The sequence below is a fragment of the Mustela nivalis genome (assembly GCF_964662115.1).
Source record: "Mustela nivalis genome assembly, chromosome: 6".
NCBI lineage: Eukaryota > Metazoa > Chordata > Mammalia > Carnivora > Mustelidae > Mustela > Mustela nivalis.
The window spans coordinates 127,965,916-127,981,682 of record NC_139025.1 but is presented as its reverse complement, the minus strand read 5'-3'; the positions used below and the strand labels follow the sequence as shown (position 1 = coordinate 127,981,682).

At 48.2% G+C, this 15,767-nt stretch overlaps 1 protein-coding gene across 4 annotated transcripts in view; it reads left to right on the top strand.

Moving 5' to 3' along the window:
• Positions 1-15,767, top strand: part of LRRK1 (leucine rich repeat kinase 1) — a 122,397-nt gene that overhangs the window by 3,826 nt on the left and 102,804 nt on the right. For all 4 annotated transcript variants that reach the window (XM_082736663.1, XM_082736664.1, XM_082736666.1 and 1 more), the window contains exon 2: positions 1,670-1,886. In XM_082736663.1, coding sequence (XP_082592789.1) covers positions 1,790-1,886 — 97 coding nt within the window. In that variant the 5' untranslated portion in view covers positions 1,670-1,789. The remainder of the gene's footprint in view (positions 1-1,669; positions 1,887-15,767) is intronic.

Sequence of the window (15,767 nt, the reverse complement as noted above, 5' to 3'; positions counted from 1 at the left end):
CTCTGAACTTGATAATTAGATGGTCTCTCTGGCCTCCTGCTGGTACTTAGGGGAGGACCACTTCTGTCCCTATTATAGAAAGTGACTGCGGAAAAATTTACCTTATTTGAAATCACACAGCAACCCTGCAAGGTCACCTGGGTGAGAGGGTGCATGTCTATTTTTAACAGATGGGAAAACTGAGACACATGTAAGTAAGTTTCGGCTTGAGGTCATACTGCTGACATGTGACAGAGACGGTCTAAGCCTTTGATGTTCAAATTGTGCTTTATTCCTTTCCATATTGTCTTGGGCATGACTTACATGACCTTCATTTTTTTTTTTCTTACTACACTAGATCACTTTCCATTTCCATTATTTGTCTCAGAGGATAATAGCTAATGACCCTGTACTTACATATAGATAGACTCTGCAAACACTAATAGAAATACGTGCATTTCACATAGTAATTCCCTCTCATTGTACAATTTATCCCATGCCAGGCCCGAGCTGGACCTGGGTCTTGCCCTCAAGGCAGACCTGGAGATTTAATCATTATAGCAGGATAGGTACCTGTGTTGGGGGACCCCCGCCCCCCCCCCCCCCCCCCCCGTCCCAGGCTCAGTGGGAGCCCAGCATGAGAGAGCAACACCCTGGTTCAGCAGTTATCACAGTCTGGTTAGTTTGCGGAGATCAAGCTTAATCTAACTCGGGGTTTCTCCAGATAATTGGAACTATTCAGGCTAGATAATTCTCTGTTGTGGGTGGCTGCTCTGTGTATTATAAGATGTTTAGTAATGAACCTGACCTCTACCCGCTAGATGCCTGCAGAACCCCAGACCCCAAGTTGATGACTCCAGCTACGGCCAAAGGTACCCAGGCAGGCAAAACATGTAGGGCTCCTTTCTGTTATCCCCCAGGGCTCAGACAGACTTGTCTTCATAACCAGTACCAACGCCTTCTGGACCTCTTCTCTTCGGGATCCTGGCCTGCTTGCCTCTTTGCGATTACAATCTCGCCTCCGGGCTTCCGGAAGAGTTTGTTCTGGGCAAAGGGAAGGTCTCCTGTTGTGTTCAGTTGTGAAGTGCGTCTGCCCCACCCTAACTCAGAGTGTGAACCTCGGAAAGCAGAAGCCTCATTTAGTTTTATTGGTGTTCCTGTGCTATTGACAACCTTAACATGTTGTTTGAGCAATGACTGAACCCTTTATCAGGGGTGTCTGCAATTGTTGGGGTTTCTTCGGGACTGTTTTCTTTGGTTTTCGTTTTAGAGAGAGAGAGAGCATGAGAGAGCATGAGCAGGGAGGGGGGTATTGGGGAGGAAAAGAGGAAAATCTTAAGCAGGCTCCATACCCATTGCAGAGCCCAGTGTGGGGCTCAGTCTCACAACCTTAAGGTCATAACCTGAGCCAGAGTCAAGAGTCGGAGGCTTAACCGACTGAGCCACCCAGGCACCCCTCGAGGCTGTTCTTTAAGTAGCCATGATCCGTGGGGAGCAAGGTTGGGTGGGGGGAGCTCCGTCTTTCCCTGCCCCCACCTGAGTGGGCGTGGCTAGACAGATGGAATGCAAGAAGGAATGTTGGCAAAGGAGAAGGACACCAAAGGGCGACACAAAATAGTAAATGTATGCAAGGGAGCAGGAAGGGACTTGACAAGAAGAAACTTTCTGATTTTATATTTTTCACCACCAGAACCAGACAGCTTTCTGCTCAGCCATGACTGTGTGTCTGTGCCTTAGTCCATCCTCTGGGCAGCGGTGGCAGCGGTGACCCAGGCGAGGACTGACTCGGAGAGCGGCCACCCAAGAGTCGATGGCTGGCATGTCTCGGCGACCGCCCAGCATGTACTGGTGTGTGGGGCCAGAGGGCTCAGCTGTGTGTCCGGAACGTGCCATGGAGACCCGTAATGGTAAGAGCCCCAGACTGTCCCGGGGCGTCACCTGCTGTTCGTGTACTGCCGGGAGTCCAGAGCAAAGGGTTTTCGACCGAAGGTTAAAAAGGCCAATGACTCGGTGAAAGTTTCATCATAAAGTATATCTTGGGATTCTCACTTAAATTCTGAGCATTGAAGGGCTGGGGGACAAAATTTATTATGGAGCCAAAGACCTTAAGAATCAGGGCATTACTTCATGTTGGTTAAAAAGTTTTTTTAATGGGGATTTGGTTTTGCATGTTTATTCAAGAAAAATTGAAAAAAAAAAAAGGAAAAAAAAAATAAAGAGAAGTAGGGGGAAAATACTCGCCAGGAGTCCCACTGCCCTAAATCCAAGAACTGCTAATAGCTTGGTACGTTCTCGTCCAGTCTTAAAAGATATATGTCTTATTTCCATTACTCGTTAGAAAGGCCTCCCCTTGTTAGCCTGAGATCAAGGTGACCTGCAGTAGAACACGATATCAGATTTTGTTTTAATTTTATAGTGTATACAGTTTAGTATCCTACTTTTTTCTCCTAACTTTGCCAGTCATCTAGCTCATGTGATCTAGTAAAACGCCATATCATGTGGGAACACTGTATAAAGTGATCGACTTAGTCCTTAATCCCCTGTCGGATGTGTGGGAATATTAGGGTTGCTTCTGTTTACTGACTCTTCCAAAACCATCTCACTGCCATCTTTTTCTACATGGTTTGAGACCATTTCCGTAAAATACGTATATAGAAGTGCGATTATTAGGTTTGAACACTTTTAAGCCTCTTTCTGTGGATTGCCAGAGTTCTGCTAGAGTTGTACCACTTTTAACACCATTCACCCAAGTTGAGAGGGTGGCATTGACGCTATTTTTGTTTTTGTTTTTTAAGATTTTATTTATGTATTTGACACAGAGAGAGAGAGATCACAAGTAGGCAGAGAGGCAGACAGCGGGGGTGGGGGAGAGCAGGCTCCCTGCTGAGCAGAGAGCCCGATGTGGGGCTCAATCCCAGGACCCTGAGATCATGACCTGAGCTGAAGGCAGAGGCTTAATTAACCCCCTGAGCCACCCAGGTGCCCCTGGCATTGACACTGTTAATGAAAAGTATTTGGCCCTGGGTGCATACCAGGCACTGGATTTGGTGTTTTAGAAAATTGTCTCATTTGATCCTCACAACAACCTAGAAAATGGTCATTTATCCCCGTTTTATAGCCAAGGAAATTGAGAGTAAAAGGTGCATAGACACTTGGTGGAGGTCAACAATTTGTAAGTGGCGGAACTGTTATTGGAACCCTGCCTTAGCTCTAGAATTCTCTAGGCCACCATGTGGGGTTTGAGAGGATTTGAGAGGGCCAGGGTACTGTACCCTCCATGAAGTTAGGGGTGCAGCATCATGCCTGGCTGGGCAAACACTTTGTTCATTAACTTGAGTGTCTCTCTCCATTGAAAATGCCCCAAAGCTAACTAGGGTGATGTTTCTGGAAGATTGCTTTGCACATAAATCAAATTATGAAAGGGTGAGAATTGAGAAACCAATTAAGAATTGGTTTCTCGACATCGCCGAGCACTAAATGTTCTCAGAATGTTTGACTCACATCTTTTGAACAGTTGTTTCTGTCTTAAAAGATATATGTCTTATTTCCATTACTCGTTAGAAAGGCCTCCCCTTGTTAGCCTGAGATCAAGGTGACCTGCAGTAGAACACGATATCGGGTTTTTGAGTAGTGCCTCTACTTTCCAGCTCCCTTATCCCACCTGTCTCTCCTCTTAGCAATCCTGAGGAATGAGGATGGGACGGCGACACTGGGGCTTACTGGGTGGGTGACAGTGTCGGCCGGAAAAGTCCCAGAGGGGATCTGCCCTGTCCCCTTCCTGGTCAGGAGTTGGTGATCTAATGACCTAAATGAGTAGGGCTTTACCCTACCAGAAACACTGGGGGTGACTATACCACCAATGCCCAGGCACCCTCTAGACTCACTTGAGCAGCATTTTGGGGGAAGGGCAAGTATGGGCATTTAAAAAATTTTTTCTACCCCCTTTACATGATTCTAATGTGCAGAGAATCAACTGGTCTACAGTGTTTGGGTCCCACAGAACAGAACTTCTCAAACTGCAAATATATACTCGAGTCCCCCTGGGAACCTTGGTGAAATGCAGATTCTTACTGTGTCGGTCCGAGGACACCGAGATTCTCTGTGTCTAATAGATGCCCAGGCCATGCTGACCTTCTGTTCTACCCATAGAGTTGCAAGGCTGATATGATGGCTTTCTGAGGGGCCCAGGGATCCCCACTGAGTCTTACAGATCCTTGGGACCTGGGCCAAGGGACACCGAACAGACCTGGAACCAGCCCCGCCTTCCAGGCCCGAGATAGGACAGATACCCAGAAAATGTTCAGATGCTCTGGGAGGCCGAGCTTGAGACTCCCCAGCCCCCATTTTTTTTTTCTTTCCTTTTGAGATCTGTCTGGACTTGCCCCTGCTCCTACAGTAGGTTCCCCACCAGGCTGGAGGAAGCAGCTCAGAAATGCCTTTTCTGCTACAGAGCCTCTTCCCCAGGGGAATCTCAGGACCCCCCACTATTCTGTTCTGAATGAACCACGGAACACGCACAAGGGGACAGAAGCCTAGGGGAGTCATGTAGCCCCCACTGGGTGCTGTTCTAGATGCTGGGGTTGGAGGGAGGGGGACCCACATGGGAGGTGATGTCTTGAGAATCCCGGATTGCTGAGGGAGGTGTTTATGTGCAGACAAAACACCTAAACCGCAGAGTTGACGAAGGTAAGAGGCAAGTAGCCTGAAATGCAGTGGAAAGTTCTGTCCTGTGGCTCAGCTTTATGGAAATTATGTTCTCTATTAAGGAATTATAAGAGTGACTGAGTTCTCATGAGGACTGCATGGAGTGCAAAGGTGCCCATATTCTGAGAGGCGAGAGCGGCCATCGGAGCTGAGGGAGGGAATGAAACCTTTCAGCACTCCCATCCTGCTGGCCATGGACTGTTTACCTGGTGGCCAGACGTCAGCCCCACCCCTCCTTCCCCAGCACCTCCCCCCCCTCCCCCCACAGCAGTGGAAGAGTGAGGGCTGAGGAGGACCCTCCCCTGCCCTTCCTGTCTGTCTCTTCCTCAGCACAGTATCCCCGCAGGGACCTCCGTAGGACCTCACAGGCATTGAGAAGGTTTCATCTATTACCTGTGACTCTGGGTTTAAGAGCCACTACTAACCGCATTAGCTAAAGTGATGAGCATTAATGTTAATGACGTCCGTCCCTGCCCCCTGCAAACCTGCCACCCCCAGGGGCAGAGACTCCAGTGGAGAAAGTAGAAATACACCAGGTCTCTTAAGGCCGAGGCCCAGAATGGCACGCTGTTGCCCTTGGCCACAGCAAGTCACGTGGGGGAGCCCAAATGAAGAGCTCCATCCATCCACCAGGAGGCCATGGCCAGGGCTGTGGATGCAGACAGAGGTGCCTGTCCTGTCTGCAGTGATGGGAGTTGGTGGGCTTCAATCCTTTGAAAAGTACGATGTGTTGTACTTCTATATTGTTATTTATCTGGTTAAGCAGCCTGCAGGAATTCCTGCCTGAAGCCTGTGTACCACTGGAACGTGGAGTTGCCCTGATGGGCCGTCCTGAGGGGTGAGGTTGGTGAATCCCCCCTGCTGGCCTTTCCCTTGACCCCAAAGCTCTGCAGGCCCAATTTCAAAAAACGTCCCATGTTTGGATTTTATTTTCACAAAACACAAATCTGCACACCAAGACCACAGCCTGGGGGCAGGGCACATTCCCAGGGTAACACAGTCACCTGGAGATCAAAGCCATTGCTCTTGGCTCGTGAGTAGGGTTTATGTTTTCTGCACTGAGAAGTGTTCCCTTTCTGTGTTGCTTTGTTTTGCATTACATTTGCAGCTGGCAGAATAACACTGCCATTTATTTTTAAAAGTGTTGCCTCGTTAAATACCGATGTTTTGTGGCACACCTAACTGGCACAACTCAGTGCTCACTTTGAAGGCCAACGTTGCTCCAACTGGCCTCTTTCCTCCCCGTTTCTTTCTGAAACCAATGGAGGAATATTTGCACCCACCGCCCAGGGCTGTGTCCCCAGCAGAAGAACCAGATCTGTTCTGCTCACCTTCTCCCCAGACCTCCTGGGATCCCAGGGAGTCCTGCTGCCCCTCCCTCCCCTCCGCACCTCCCCCATCCACCCACCTCCCACGTCCCCACCCTCACCCCCCGACCCCCCCCCCCGAAACTTATCACACAGCCACCTCCCAGAGCCAAGGAAGGAAAATTGGCCAGGAAGCAAACTGATAAGACTCAAATTATAGTCCATGTAGGAGCAGCTTTCTCTCTTTTTAAAAAATGCTTGGAAGACATCATGCTTTGGAAACAATGAAGTTATTATTAGGCTTCCAAACATAGTTTAGAAAAAGATCCAACCATTAATGAAAATCAGGGAAGAACTCGTGTTTTACTTCGGGATTTTGGGTGATGGCATTTTGTTTGCATACCGATGTACCCTAGGTGTGTTTCTCGCGCCCCTACCTGTTCTGACCATATAAGTCACCTTGTTCCTGCTGAGAATGGCTAGCCCTTCCAAAGCCCAGGAAGGTGCGAGCACTTCTCCAGTTGCTGGGTGGGGCCAGGGCTCTGGGTGTGCCTATCCCATGTTTGTGGGGCACCAGTGTGTCCCAGGAAGGCACGTTGCAACCTTATTGGCACCGTCAGCAGTCAGCTGGCTTATGGTGCAAGAGGAACGTTTAGAAAGCCTGGAGGAGCAGAGAACATGAGTTGATAGAACGAGGGTCAGTGAGATAGGGGGCCGGGGCTGCGGGGCAGTCTGTGTGAACAAACACACCCTGACACATTTTTCAGTGCCTAACACTCCTCAGAGTGGAAAAACCTGTCCTGCCAGCTGAGGTGAGGCTCCCTTGGCAAGTGGAGAGGTGAACAAACTTCTAGATAATTCAGGCCAAGGACTCTTGGAGAGACTTTTCTGGAGGGTTAGGAGAGACGTCACATCCCCCGGGGGGAAGGGGTGGCTCAGGGACCCCACCACTCTGCAAGCAGCCCTGACTTCAACTGCCTGCCTCTCAGAGCACTGTCCTCCCCTGAACCAGCATGGACCAAAGGAGGACAAGGAACCTTCCAGAAGGTCTTCAAACCCCAGGTTTTTACACAGCTACTTTCAGTGCCCTCCTCTTTTTCTTTTGGCTTTTTCAAATCTGCATTAAAAATGACTTCCAAAGAGTCAGATGGTTGGCTCAAGTCGGGGCTCTTCTTGCCTTCCAGAAAGAGAAGCAGGAAAGAAGCTAAAACAGGAAGTGCCCCTCCAGGGGGAGCGTGCTTTCTTGGAGGACCAATGTAAGAAATCCTACCAGGGACGGGGTCAGTCCGCGTTGATCCGAGCCTCTCCCAGCAGAACTGCCCGCCCACATCTTCAGCAGGTTTCCAGACAGGTTTGCACTCTGGGAGTGAGCAGGGTACACAGGGCTTTGCTTGGAAGGAGTCTGTGGTCCATAGGGCAGCCTCACCCTCAGCCTGGCCTCAGAAGCAGCACTAGGCCTTGTAGGGACTGTAACCAGTACCCAGTAAGGAGTCCCTTACTGAGGAAGGTGAAGGGAGGAGAGGCCCAGTGGTGGCCTGGGGGGTGGGAGAAATGGCTGTGGGCATCCATCCATGAGGCAGTGGTTAGTACAGCTGTGACTCGTGCCCACAGAGTCCTGCCCAAACACAGAAGCTCTGGGTTGGATGGGGCCTCTAACATTACCCTGAATCTGAGGCTTAGATCTGGATATTTCTCCAGAATGTACTTGCTTACTCCTAGTGATGAGGAACTGACTCCCTCTCAGTTCACGCCCCCTGGCTGTGGGCAACTGTGTTAGGAAGTTTATGCTGCAAGACCAGACCTGCCCGCAGGGCATCTAGCTCCACCCACCCAGGCTGATAAGAATCCCTTAACACGCCCTTTCTTGAAATAACTAGAAGCCGATTCCTTGTCCTCCCTCCCTGCAGATCCTTTTCTGGCTGATTTAAACGACTCACTGCCCTCAAGAGCAAGCAGCTTTCTACTTGGTTATCACTGAGTATCACTGAGCTTTTTTTTTTTTTTTTTTTTTTCCTGGCTTCTTGGTCTGTGGAGCCATTAGGCCATGGCCACTTGGGCCCAGGGAAAGAGCTACTTTCCCTCTTCCCCTGCCACAACCACCTCTGCCTTGTGGCGGGTGGACTCTTGGGAACATCTATTCTAGCGGCTAAGATGCTAAAGCTCACCCAGCCCTCAGCCCTGACCTCCGGCCTCCGCCTGCCTGACATTGGCCCTTACTTGGCTCCGTTTCTCAGGGACAGGCAGAGCAGCCCTACTGGACAGCCTCTGTGCTTGCTGGGGAGTAGCACGGGCCCACCTGGCATGCATTCAGTGGCCAAGAGGGGACTTTTTCTTTCCAGCCCTACCCCAGGCCCTCAAGGAGACACCTGTGAGCAGGAAGGTGTCTGTGTAGACCTCCCCAGGTCCTGGATCAGAAGAACAAGGATTTTCTTCTACCTGTCCGATTTCCTGGTCCCCATGAGTCAGAACTGGAAGTAGCCATATTTAGGGATTTGCATGAAATTCTTGAGTTCTCTGGGAATGGACCCCTTCTCAGCAGTAGCCTATAAACCTGAACTTCAGTATCTATCTTTTGCACACACTTCCAGGAACCCTGATGAAGGAAAATAGGGCACTCCCAATATGCCTTTGAAGTCCTTGACCAGCCTGGCCTCCCCCGGGTTCAGTTTATCCAGATTTCACATAGACATCTTGTTATTTATTGACATTTGTCATGAAGAAGAAAAGAGCAAAAGACAAAAAACAAAACTCATTGAGTGAGTTTCCTTCCCAACCTCTCCCTGTTCTTGTGCCGATGGCTGTGCGCAGGTGGGCGCGCGTGCGCACACACACACACACACGCACACACACACTTCTCCTGTGTGTGTTCCTGGTTTTACCTGCATAATATTCAACTGTACTGATGTTGTGCGACGTTGTTCCCCTCCAGTCATCTTGGAGGCTTTATCCGCATGAGCCAAATTTGATGGCATGAATAGAAGAATGTTTATCCAATCAGCCATCTGTTCAAGTGCCTCTAGATGATTTCTCCGTTTTGCTTATGATGGTTAAGAGTTGATTATCACTGCCTACAACCCAGCATGATCGCAGGACCCAAGAATATGCACATGAAATGTTTTCAAGGTAAAACACACCCCTAGTTAAAGAGGCAGGGGATACAGGGCAGGCTCTAAGGCAAAGCGCCAGTGTCAGCTCCCAAAAGGGTCTCTGTTTTCTACATCTGAGTCTAGTTCTTCAGGTCATTACCGTTTCTCTACGTGGAGGATATATGCCGGTATACCTGCTCCACTGGCCAAGCCAGTGTCCGTGGCCCGCCTGCCGTGATAAACGATTTCCTTCCCTTCCATGCCACGTCTCCCAGCTGCTCCATCCGCGCTGAATTCTTTCGGTGTCCTCTCATCTTTGGGTCGTATTCGTGGTCCTCAGTGATATGTTCCCATCGCAGTGATTTGGCCTGAGGACTCCATGTCATCTTTGTCCTGTGGGGGCCTGGGGGCGAGGACCCCTTCTTTTCTTTTTACCTCCATCCCACGTTCCTGGCTGGTATTCAGAAGTCGTTGGCCCCTCTTTTATTGGAAGCACATCAAGAAGACGCCTCGCCCGGGACTTACGCAGGCACACCAAAGAGACTGGGTGTTCCCAGAAACATCTTCATTTTGCCCTCCCTGGGGTCCCCCTTGGAAATCATCCACTTTCAGACCATGAAAGAGCCCACTCTGTTGTCCTCTAATGTGGTTTGACTCCCCCATGTGCTTTGTGGGTGACCTTTGAGTTTTGTTTTGTTTTTTTTTTTGTCCTCCTCTCTGGAAGCTTCTAGAATCTTCCCTGTATGCTTGGTCTTCTGCAATCCTGATCTTCGTAACACAAGACCTGGGTGAGGGTCCTTTTTCATTCCTGCTGCTGGGCACTGGTTAGGCCTGCTGTTCAGGCCCGGGAAAATTCCTTGTATTTGCTTTGATAATATCTTCCTTCTCTGCTTTTTCTCTTTTGGGTTTGGTTTTATTTGTTTTTCTGGAACTTCTTGTAGTTATGATACATGTTGCTCATCTTTTCTCCCGCATTTTCCAGTGCCACTGCCGCTTCTGAAAATTCAAGAGATGTTCTTGACTCATTTTCTGTCCCGTCTCCTGAATGTTTCATCTGTGGTTTCCAGAAAGCTCTTTCCTTTTCTTGGTTGTTTCTTTTTTTTTTTAAGATTTTTATTTATTTATTTGACAGAGACAGAGATCACAAGTAGGCAGAGAGGCAGGCAGAGACAGAGGGGGAAGCAGGCTCCCTGCTGAGCGGAGAGCCCGATGCGGGGCTCGATCCCAGGACACTGAGATCATGACCTGAGCCGAAGGCAGCGGCTTAATCCACTGAGCCACCCAGGCGCCCCTTCTTGGTTGTTTCTTTCCGAGCCTTCTGTTCCTCTGTTACGTCTGAGGTGACTTCTTGAATTCTCCTGAGGATCCTGATGGGCATTTATCTTATTTTATTTTAATGTCAGTCTTATTACCTTCTCAGTTGATTTTTAAATTGATTGCTTATGTCAGATTTATTAAGATCAATATTTTTACAGTGAATTTTTAAAATGAATTACAGGAAACCAATGATTACATGGTTCAGAGCACTATTAAGGAAATTTGCAGGCAGTTGACTTGATAGGCAGCGCATGTGTATAGATGACCCGGGAAGCAACTTCCCATGATGCCAAGAGAAGCCAGTGAACATGCTGCTAGAAAAGTATTTTTCCATTGTCACTTATTATGTGAGTCCTTTTTTTTTTTTTAAAGATTTTATTTATTTATTTGACAGAGAGAGAGATCACAAGTAGGCAGAGAGGCAGGCAGAGAGAGGAGGAAGCAGGCTCCCTGCTGAGCAGAGAGCCCGATGCGGGGCTCGATCCCAGGACCCTGGGATCATGACCTGAGCCAAAAGCAGAGGCTTTAACCCACTGAGCCACCCAGGCGCCCCATGTGAGTTCTTTTTAATGTCCTGTATTCTCAGCGTTTCTTCTGGGACCTCACTTTCTGTTTGTTTTATTCATTCAGCATGATTCTGTCAACAGTCATTAAGCATCCCTTTGTGGTGGACACTGTTCTAGGTTCTTAGAACAAAACCGGAGCCTCTGCTCTCATAGGGCCTATAATTCTGGCAGGAATAGATAGCGACGAACAGGAAAAATCAGAGAGTGATGCTGGACGAGGAGAACATTACAGCAAGAGGAGGGCCTCAAGAGGGACTAGGGGGCTCTCTTTCATTGTTATTGGGTAAGACCTCTCCGAGGAGGGGACTTTGAATTTCAGGTTTGCTCAGTTGAGCAGAAGGAGGGAGCCAAGGGAAGACTGGGAAGAAGAGAGTTTTTAAAAAAAAATAGATCCTGAAAAACAAGATAGGGTGATATGCCCAGCTTGCCTTCCTGTGCCCCTTCATTCACCCCACGTTGTTTCCAGCCTTCTATAGACTGAGGATCGGGAAAGCCGGAAAATGTCCTCATGATACTTACGTTCCAGGGGGAAACGGGAGAAATACACTGTGTGCGAAGGCCACAAAGGGAGTCAACCAGTGTGCAGGGATGGGGCGTGGGGGGCAGAGGGTATTCTTTTAGCTCAGAGGTCAGGGAAGGCATCTGGGGAGAGCTGGCATTACTGAAGCAGAATTAGGTGAATGGAAGGTGGGAGTCAGCCCCATAAAGGGCTGGGGAAGGGCTCTCCCAGCCAAGGCTGCCGCCCAGGGCAAGAGCAATCACGTGGCGCTGAGCTGGGCATGTTGGCACAGCCCCGAGATGGCCTGTGTGGTGGGACAGGTGCTCGAAGTGTCCGGTGGGGGCTGAACGGGTGGGCCTCCGTGGCAGGCCGGGGAAGGGCTCAGGTCTTATTCTGAGAGTAATTCAAGCAGTCAGAGGAGTGGCAGAGTGGGATTGAATAGCTCGTAGGCTCTTGGGCAGGAGCGGGAAGAGGAGGACAGATCTAGGATTTGTTCTGAAGCAGAACCCATCACAACTTTTTAGGTGTTTATTGTTTCGTAGCAAGCCACCCCATAACCCACTGGTCCCAAGCAACAGTGTGTGACTCCCCGGGATTCTGTGGGCCAGGAAGCAGCCAGGCACCGGGCCCTTCTTCCATCTCTGGCACATCTGACCCCCTCAGCGCTCCCCCACGTGCCTTCTCCCTCCCCATGTGCTTTCTCCCCATCAAACACCTGCCCCCACTTCCTTGCAGCATAGCAGGTGCATTGAGGGGAATTCAGAAGCTGAAGCTCCCGGGGCCTTCTTGAAGCTCAGGCCAGTTACTGTCTACTTATCACCTACTTACCACCTCCGCTGCCCGCATTGGTCAAAACAGTTGAAAAGGCCAGTCCAGGTGCCAAGTAGGGTGGGAGGGATGATCCTAAAGGAAGGGAAAGCAAAAAGTTGTGGCCCTCTTTAATATACCACCGAACTTTGTAATGGATTACAGACGAGGAGGAAGAGAAAGGAGATGCAAAACACGACTTTGGACCTCTCCCTCATCACTGTCCCCCATGGGCCTCCGAAGGTAACTGTTATTTTTTTTTTTTAAAGATTTCATTTATTTATTTGACAGACAGAGATCACAAGTAGGCAGAGAGACAGGCAGAGAGAGAGGGGGAAGCAGGCTCCCTGCTGAGCAGAGAGCCCAATACGGGGACCGATCCCAGGACCCCGAGATCATGACCCAAGCTGAAGGCAGGGTTAAACCCACTGAGCCACCCAGGTGCCCCAGGTAACTGTTATTTTGAAGATACTTAGAACCCTTTGCCCTAATTTATACCATTGCTAAATATATGGGAATCTTTACAGACCAGCAGTCCAGTAATCTTATCTCTGTCCTGCCAGGTGGGTCCCCAAGGGGCTGGGTCAGCATAAATTCCACAACATCTCCTGACTGGGTTAAGGAAGAGGCTTCATGGAGGAAAAGGAAATCCCAAAGCCTGGCTCTGTCAGATGGAGCACGTGTGGTCCCCAGTCTCTGATCCTCTCCTAGGCAGGCCTGCCAGGGCTTTAAAGAGGTGGGTTCCGGTTCCGAGAAGGGTCCAGCATGGACCTGCCCTCTCCGAAGACTAGCCTGTCAATGGTGTGCATGCTGGCTGTGAACAGAGGACATCTTGGAGCCACGAGGTGCCACCATCCCTCAGCCACTGGACTCGGGAAACTGAGCTTGGGTTCCAACCCTTGAGCTGAGAGAAAGGGGGGCACCCCTCCACTGGCTCACTATCCCCATATACGGAGTGGGGAAAGGGCAGGGGGCTGTCAGTTGGCATCCAAACTCACATTTTGGCAATCCTGTTCCTTTCCGAACAGTTTAAATATTTAAAAATGTAAAAATAAGTATTTTCCTACGGCTACTCTTGTTGTAACTTGCTTTTTCAACCCACATGAAGTTTGTGCAGGATAAAGGTTGTTATTTTCCAAGAAGCTAGATAAAACCTTTTCCCTATAAAACTATCGAGACCTGGTACTTTTTTTATGGGTCGATATTTTACCATTGCTTCCGGTTATTTAAAGATTGAAATGTTCCATTTCATCCTGAGTTAATTTTGGCAATACATTTTTCTAGAAAGGTATCTGTTTCATCGAGATTTTCAAGTGTATTAGCATAAAGTTCATGGGACATTAGGATTTAAAATATATTTTTTAGTTATCTTATTCATTTGTCACAGATAAATCATATACCTGATATAAAATTCAGAAAAAATATATATATATGTATATAAATATAAAAAGGGAATATAATGAAAAGTACTCCCTCCCACCCTGGGCCCCAGTCTTTCAGTTCCTTTCCCAAAAAGTCAGAGAAAAAAGTACCCCGTCTTGGTTGTTTTTTTTTTTTTTTCCCCTCAGAAACCACAGTTTTTTGGCCTGGATTTAAAACAGCTGTTTTTCTTATCATAAATCTTTAGCTTAGGCAGAATTTTGAAATGCGATGTTATTATCTTAGTTATTTTTCATTTTCTATATTATAAAACTTTTTTTTAAGATTTTATTTATTTTATTTACTTATTGTATTTATTATTTATTGGAGAGAGAGAGTGACCGACCGAGAGAGAGAGCACAAGCTGGGATCAGGGGCAGAGGGAGAAGCAAACTCCCTGCTGAGCAGGAAGCCCTTTGTGGGGCTCGATCCCAGGGCCCTAGGATCATGATGTGAGCCGAAGGCAGATGCCCAACCGAGGCACCCAGGCGCCCCTATTTTGGGAAAATTTTTGAACATATTACAAAAGTAGGGAGAATGGTGTCATGGAGCTCTGTGTGTCCATTGCTCCGACTCCCATAATCGTCACCACAGCCAAATCTTGATCTGTTTATATCCTGGTCCCTCTCTTTCGAGATGATTTTAGAACCCAATTCTGTGTTAAAAAGACTAAAAAAACAAAAAACAAAAAACCCAGTATCTTTCACATACATCTTTTTAAAAAATAAAAATGTTTCGTTAATACATCAGATATCTAGTCAGTGTTCAGATGCCTTTGATTGTGCCCATAGTGTGTTCTGTTTTATTTTATTTAGACTATTAGACATCATGGTCTGGAGAGAGAGAGAGAGAGAACACGAGCGTGGGGGCGGGGTAGGGGCGAGCAGAATCCCCGCCCGACGCAGGGCCTGATCCCAGGATCCCAAGATCAGGACCTGAGCTGAGTCACACAGTTAACTGGTTTGGAGCCACCCAGGCGTCCCTGTGCCCGTCACATGTTTTTATCACTGTTTTGTCTGAATCTGGTGTTTTGAATCAAGGTCCCTGCATTCTGTCTGGTGATGCGGTTCTTCATTTCTCCCTGTCTCCCTCATTTACTTTTTTCCTTGCAATTCGGTTGTTGCTCAGACCACACTGGCCCGTCTCCCACAGTCTGGATTTGGGTGACTGCATCCGGTGTGTGTTGCTTAACACATTCCTGACTGTTTCCAGAGATCCAGAGGCTTCCTGATTCTGTAAGATGCTCTGGCAAGAATGTTAGACAGTTTGTACTTCCCGTTTCATGCGTGGTGGGAGTCAAATCATGTCTAATGGTCTCTCCTTGGTGGGGGGATTTGTTGTCACCCTGATAATCTGCTATAAAGGTCCAAATGTTTTATTAGTGATCAATCCTTACTTCGACTGGCTGTCTCATTCGGGCTTGCAAAGTGGTGCTATTTTGAGTCTGTCATTTGTCCTTCATCTGTTGGCTGCAATCTGTCTTCAAAGGGCTTTCTCCCATCACCTCTGTGGTAACTCGAGTTACAGTTTTGGGGGGGAAGTCAGAACAAATGGGTCATTCTTTCCCTTTATTTATTCCCTTTTCTGAAAATGAGTCAATTCCCTAGTATTTTTCAAAGATCACCAATGACCGGTCTTTCTTGTATCATCATTAGCTCATGGATTTTAACTTACTTGATTTCTGATGCTAAAATTACTCATCTTTAACCAGTAGAAGCTCCTTTGGGTTGGTTCCTCTGTCTTTGGACATGACCCCAGGAGTCTTTGATGCCCTCCTTGCTTTCTGATGTGACAAGATGTTCCAGGCCTAGAACTTACTGTCTAATATTCCTGCCATCCACCATTTCTTTAAGGAGGCGCGCTTCCTCTGGTGGTCTCGTGATTTAATTCTCTACTGTGTAGTTTCGTCTCCCTTCTCCTTGAAGACACCATTGTTCTCTCTCCCTCCCCACCCCACCCCTTCGTCTTCTCTTGTGTCGATCAATCTTCCAGTGAGATTGTCTCATGAATCTTTTGAAAGAATCAGTTCTGGATCTTCTTCTTCTTGTTCTTTTTTATCTCTAAGCTTTCACTTTATACCATT